The 6667-nt window shown below is 38.3% G+C and overlaps 1 protein-coding gene across 1 annotated transcript; it reads right to left on the reverse strand.

Moving 5' to 3' along the window:
• Window positions 1–479: 479 nt before the first annotated feature.
• LOC109208928 (chromatin-remodeling complex subunit ies6) lies at window positions 480–5456 on the reverse strand. The gene is made up of 3 exons (XM_019372084.1): window positions 5179–5456; window positions 959–1026; window positions 480–771 (listed from the first exon to the last, which is right to left on the reverse strand). Exons 1-3 carry the CDS (start codon window positions 5351–5353, stop codon window positions 640–642), a joined length of 375 nt encoding a protein of 124 aa, XP_019227629.1. The 5' UTR covers window positions 5354–5456; the 3' UTR covers window positions 480–639.
• Between the last annotated feature and the right edge of the window lie 1211 nt (window positions 5457–6667).

A 6667-nucleotide genomic window follows, 5' to 3' on the forward strand; every position in this document is an offset into this window, starting at 1 on the left:
TAAGCCAACCAAAAATGGGAAAATTGAAAAATATTTTCCGAAAAATATTTTTCAATTTACAAAACACACCCTTTATGTATGAATATTTTATTTAGGCTGGATCATACGAGTATATATTTTGTTTGACACTAGACTTTATATGGAGTTGGAGCAAGGAAGATTGCACTGTTTGGATTGCCCCAAATAGGTAAGAGTTGCAAAAACACAATACCAGAACATGAGAAATGAGGCAGTTCAACTATTCAACAGAAGCTAAATTCTCTCGTAGATGAGCTAAATACGAACTTCCACAAGCAAAATTCACATATATAAACATGTATAGCATTTCATCAACTATGGGCACGTTAATCAAATCTTTAGTTTCCGCTAACTTTATATACAACTAATTTTCTAATTCTATTTCCTTGGTAATTAGTAGGTACTCTTAGTTTTATCAATAATCCTTGCTGCAAAGTTTCGAAAACAGGAACTTTAAGAGATCTAACAAAATTAGGCCTTTTGATTTCTTCTTTTAGTACAAGTCTAAAAATACACTATTTTCATAACCGGAGACTTATGCACTGAGCATTCAAAAACTATAACTTCAAACGTACTCTACTTTCCACCTAAGTTTACAAATATCTATTTCTCGTACTGCACCTATTTCAAAACAACAGCTGCATTTCTGAGAGCCAAATACCTCTGAACATAGTCATTAGGAAGCGATCTTATTATCTTAAAAACCTCGGTGTTAGCATAACGGAGTTTAGTTCTTGGGTCAAAATATGGTGCCTGCATGTCAAACATAAGAATTGTTTACCATCCAAAAACATTTGTGCTGCAAAATAATTTCTGATGGCATAAAGGACTAAGAATGCACACAACCCCTATTCAGTGAGAGGATGTGACAGTAAGACAGCACAGGAAAGCAAGCAGAAATTTAGACCATATCATACAAGGCACTCTGGGGCAAACGTACCTCGAATCCTGTTACGTCGCATATCTTTTTGCATGGATGCATAGAAGGTGGTGATTCAATGTTAACATCTACAGAGATTGAGCAAACAAAGTCAAAACTTTGAAATATTCATTAAGCTACGAATGATTAAAAGGAATATCTGCAAAATAATGTCCCTAGACTGGGAAACAAATAGACTGTTGCTAAACCCCCACTACCCTAAACCCACGCCCTCTCCTCTAGGGTGACATGGAGTAGTATTGTCTGCCATGGACGTGCAGCCCTCTCCCCAGCTTCAAGCTGTAGGAGAGACGACCAAAAACCCTATTTCTAACACAACATATGCTACTCAACTAATTCCAAACCAAACAGTCCAAAAACTACAAAAAACGAATCTGAAACCTATTGAGTTTACTCGTGGAGTTCCTACTATCAAGTTTACCATGGAAGAAGTTGATCAATACACAAAGGAAGAAGGTCTTCATCAAGCTTTAGTGCTCAAATTCTCGTATGGACAGCCTGAAATTCTGGAATTACGCAAGTTACTGTCCGAATTTTTTTGGGATGACAAACCGATGTTTGATCGGAGTAATGGCTCGTCGAATATTTTGGTTAGGTTTGACAAATATGAAAATTTTGTTTTAGCCGCATCTAAAATCTGTGTATTATTTGAAGTGCAATGGTGAAGAGTTCCAAATTAGAGTTTTTCCATGGTCGTTTTTGTCTAATCCTAAAGAAGAGTCATCTAGAGCTTTTGTTTGGATTCTTCTGCCGCCTAATCTATTTGCTAGGCAGTCGCTCTTATCTATAGCTTATGCTGCTGGTAAACCAATTGCAATTGATAGAGCAACAATGGTGAAGTCAAGACCTAGCACTGGTAGGGTAAAGGTTGAACTGGATTTGCGTTATAAGCTGCCAACCAACGTGAGGTTACAATTTGTGAATGAGAAGACTGGTGAAGTTGTTGAGCACTTGCAGGAATTAGTTTATGATGATCTTCCATTATATTGTGAAGTTTGTAAGCATCAAGGCCATGGGGAGAAAGCATGTCGACTACTTAAGGCTAAGAATGATTTTGATCCACACCAACAGTCGATGAACGATGGGGAGACAGTAGAACAATATCAAGGTGATGCCAGGGAGCTTTTGAATGCTAAGCGAGCTGCTAGTAAAATCCTCGAAGCAGGTAATAGTGGAATGCAAAAGCAGGTGACTGTTGAGGATCGAAGAGAGGTGCAACAGTCTGCTAACGAAGTGGTTGATGCTGGTGTTCCAAAAGCTACAGCTGATCGTGAGGAGAAGGACCTTGGCGGCTCTAAAAGTTTAGAGATCATGCCAGGCAATACTCCAGATGCAACTTTGCATGATTTTAATGCTACAGATGTTACAAAGGGCCTGAAACTTCCAGATGAGACTCATGATGATCAACAACAGCTGTTGAAGGTGCAGGATGAAGGAGTTAAACAAGTTACTGCTGCAACGGGATTAGTCAGAGGTTTTGACTCCTACGGAACCTGGGAATGTCTCTACAGGTGTGCTTAATCATAGGTCGGCTAGGATTGGAGATGATGCACTTGCACATGTAAAATTAGGTGACAAAGGTGATGAGCTACAACAACAAAAAAAAAACCACTGGAAATCGAGAGGGTGATGCATTAAACAATAGCGCTGCTACAGATGATCCTATAGGTGTTGTCTCAAAGATGGTGAAGGGTCCTGCTAAACCTTCACGTGATGTCCCTGCTACTACAGCCTTGGCGAGGATTTACAAAGCTGTGAACTCAGCTTTACAAGCTAATCCTATGCTGAATGGTACTGGTGCAGCGGCAGTAGCAGGGGGTGATCGACCTTCTGTTGCAGCTGGTGATTCAGCTGATAAAGCAGCAGGTTTTGCAGCTACTGGTGTGGCTAATGAGGGGCAAGAACAGGTAGGTGCTATGGCTTTGGAGTGTGCAGCTACTACAGGTTCTAAAGCATCAAATATAGAGGCTAAACATCCTCAACTTTCAGCTGGAGTTGAGCAGTCTGCTTTTGGGATGTTGAAACCTACTGTTGCAGCGACTGGAACAATGGATCGAGCTACACCTAAGGTTGTTAATTCTAGGGTAAGGTGTAGGCCAGGTATTTGATACTCCAGGGAAATCTGCTACAATTCCAAGCAAACCTGCTACAAGGAATAATGACTGCACAGTGGTGAATCGAACTCCTGGCAATAAGCAATCTCCAGGCCATCAAAATCAGATATTACCAGCAAATACCATTGGTATGTCGAACTCTTTTGATGCTTTGGTGGATGAGCGTGATCATGATTTGAAGGAGGCTGGGAATAAGTTGCAACAGGTGGATGATGAGGCAACGTTAATAACTGGAAAAACCAGCTCGATAGGCAGTGGAGTGCAACACAAAAACTCAAAAGAAATAGATGCTCGACCACACGCTTCAAAAGAAATTGTATCTGTTGATGCTATTAATATCCAAGAACCTAATGAAGCTGTACCAACACTGAAATTCACCAGTCCAGAAATTGCAAAGTTTGTAAAGGAAACACAGGCAGATTTGGTGATGAATACAAATCCTATGATCAAGACACCTTTGGTTACATTAAACACATCGGTTCATGAAGTTCCCTCCCAATCTATAGAGTCATTTGGTGAACAAGATGGAGATTCATTGCAGCAACTACTATCTACTGGAAACAATCAACAACTAGTGCAAACAATTTCCCAAGCAAATTCTACAAGCGAGATTTTTGTTTCTAAACAAGAACAAGCTGTGACAAGTGCAGCTGTGTTTAATAGAAAGACATGGGCTGATCAAATAGAGGAGGATGAAGAAGATTATGCAGATAGCCTTCAAGATGATAGTGATGATGCGGCAGATCAGTTTTCATCGAGTCCGAGATCCAATGAAGAGGCAGCAAAGGTGAATAACGAGCAGGTTTCCAATTCAACTAATAGTGTGTCAAGCAAGAAAGGTTTAAGCCCAAATGCACTTGTTTTTGTACCATCGGGCAGCAGCAAATTGCAGCAGTTGGCTAGAGGAATAGCTCTAATTCTAAGGCTCTCCACAAGCCCATCGCAGCAGCAAGTTTGAAGAATTTTAAGCAATCAGGTGAGTCTTCCAAGGCTAATTTAATCCAAAAGTCTTCTGGAAAACTAGTTAGCACATCTGGAGTGGCTGCAACATACAACTTGACACCTATCAATATTCTTCATGCTCTTGTTTCTCATGATATGGACACTTTGAGAGCTCTTGATAATCGGAGGAATGAGCAAGGTGCACTATTGCCCGGATACAATACTATTGACGCATTTGGTGTGGATATGGGAAAAGGTTTCTACGAAGAAGGGGAAGAAGAAGAACTTCTAGATGCATCCTTAGCCAATGTAGCTAGGGAAGGATTCACCTAGACACTTGAGAAGTGGTTCCAACAAAAGCAAGAAGAAGGCACATGAGAGGCAACATAGCTGGGATGGTAAGGTGACACAAGGGGCTGCCATTAGGCAACTTCCGATGAGGGTTGCAAAGCAAAAGTGGGCTTCCCCTACCACCTCCACAAGGTCCAATAGATCCAAGATGAAATAATAAAGATTGAAGATATTTTGAAGAGGGTTGATGAAGAAGACAAGGTTCTACAAGTTGAAGAGTTCACAAGATTAGAGAAGAAAGGGCAAGAATTTTATCTCTACATCATTCTATTTTACCATTTTATTAGCATCATCATATGTAATATCATCGTAGAGTATGTTATAAACTCTATGATGATCATAGAGTACTTAGTTCGTTCTAGTTCTTATTTTTTACATGCATGCTAGTAGATAAGGCTGTTCATGCCTCATTAGAAATTGTAAGACAAGGTCTAGCTCGGTAAGTGTTTGCTATATGTCCTATGCTTTAGGGAATAATCCAAACAGCTATGAGATCATTCGCCCTTGTGAGACTTTGCCGGCAGCCACATCATGAGGGTGCCATCATAAGGCAATGGAGGCGCACACGGATGATTATATAGCCAAGGCAATAGAGGCAATACTACTGTAGCTTTTGCCCCCTTACTTATACTCTTCCTTTGAACCAAACTGAATAAGTATAGCTATATTTTGCACAAAATCTAGAACACAGCCCTATTCTACATTACAGGCAAAGGAATTGAAACGCAAAATGCATGATTCGACTTCAACCTTAGAAATTAGTTGTAAAAGCAGAAGAAAAAAAAAAGGTATAGGAGAAAGATTGAGACTCACAAGTAGGTAGGTGAGGAGGATAATTATCGTAATTTTCAGCTTGAATGATCTGCTTGAGATGCTTCCAATGACGGCCTCTGGCCTGTCCTTTAGGGTACTTGTCGTACATCTGAATCTTCTTGAATTTCATGTGAGTTGGGAGTACTAGCTCTGCTTCTATCACTTCCCGCTCCATCTATAGCTGCCAACCGATTTGCTGGTGATTCGAATAAGGGTGATTTACTTGTTCGGCAGGGGTGGATTTACCCTTGTTGAAGCGGTTCGACCAAATTTTTTGTTAAATATACGTATACTCCTCCGTTTCAATTTAACAAATATCTTTTTTTTTTTTTTTTTAATATAGTTTGACTCGGCACCGAGTTTATAGAAGAATAAGATGGCGTTTGGATTGACTTATTTTAAGTGATTATTGGCTTTTAAGCACTTTTTTAATTTGTGTGGTGTTTGACAATGATAAAAAATGCTTAAAAGCACTTACTTTTAGGCATAAAAAATGCAAAAATAAGCCAAAAGTCAAAAGTTGTATATTATCAACTTATGCCTTTTGGCTTTTAGCTTAAAAGCTACTGCCTCCAGTTCACAATAAGTGTCCAATTTGCTTTTAGTACGCCCATTAAGAAAATACTAAATTATATACAAAAATACCTACTATGACTAAACTACCCCTAATTAAATATTTAATGTGAGGAGTAAAAAAACTTTTTAGGGATATGTACATAGGGGTTATTTTGTAAAAACAAATTGAATTCTTTCTTGATTACATAACTGGACACTTATTTTGAACCAAAATGAAAAAGCAAATTGGACACTTATTGTGAACCGGAGGGAGTATATTTTATAAGCCAATCCAAACACCCTCTAATTGGAACTTGTGATTTTAAAAACTTAAGGGGTAAAAATTTTGTGGACCATGACATTTGTGTGCTTATAAAAGCTTCTCGTTAAGGATAAAATGGGTAAAATGAATAGTATAAAGTTAAATTATTTTCAAATTTAAAAATATATCATTTCTTTTGGAACAGACTAAAAAGTAAAGTACCTCATCTAATTTGAAACCGAGAAAATAATAAGTAATATGCAAAAGAAAAAAACCAGTACAAATAAAATAAAATGACACCACTTAGTCAAAGCAAGCTAGTTGGTTCGCTAGTAAACTCCCTGAAATTTGAGGCAGAGTTTAGCTCCGCAGCTTTATTCCTTCAATTTTATGTTTTGAGCAATACGGTTTCCGTTTTTCCCTTACTAATTAGAATTAGATGCCATGTAGGATACAATTACTCATCCGATTTTTATAGCGAAAAAAAAAACTAAACTACTCTTTTGTATAGGAAAAGAATAATAAACAATATAAAACGCATTGGAGTTCAATTATTTTAAACCCTACTTTTTTGGAAAAATCTATTCATTACGAAATCGCCGAAATTACTTGCCGCAATCATAATTGTGAGTTGTTCTACTTCTTTTACTTTTTCTCTTTTTCTTTCTAATT

This window comes from Nicotiana attenuata, unplaced genomic scaffold (assembly GCF_001879085.1).
Source record: "Nicotiana attenuata strain UT unplaced genomic scaffold, NIATTr2, whole genome shotgun sequence".
Lineage (NCBI taxonomy): Eukaryota > Viridiplantae > Streptophyta > Magnoliopsida > Solanales > Solanaceae > Nicotiana > Nicotiana attenuata.

What these genes read in the sequence shown, in the direction of transcription:
- LOC109208928 (XM_019372084.1), bottom strand. Translation starts at nt 5,353, where the DNA reads ATGGAGCGGGAAGTGATAGAAGCAGAGCTAGTACTCCCAACTCACATG. An exon ending in TCCTCCTCACCTACCTACTT is followed by an intron (nt 1,027 to 5,178) that starts GTGAGTCTCAAT and finishes CAATCTCTGTAG; the next exon opens with ATGTTAACATTGAATCACCA. An exon ending in GCGACGTAACAGGATTCGAG is followed by an intron (nt 772 to 958) that starts GTACGTTTGCCC and finishes TTTGACATGCAG; the next exon opens with GCACCATATTTTGACCCAAG.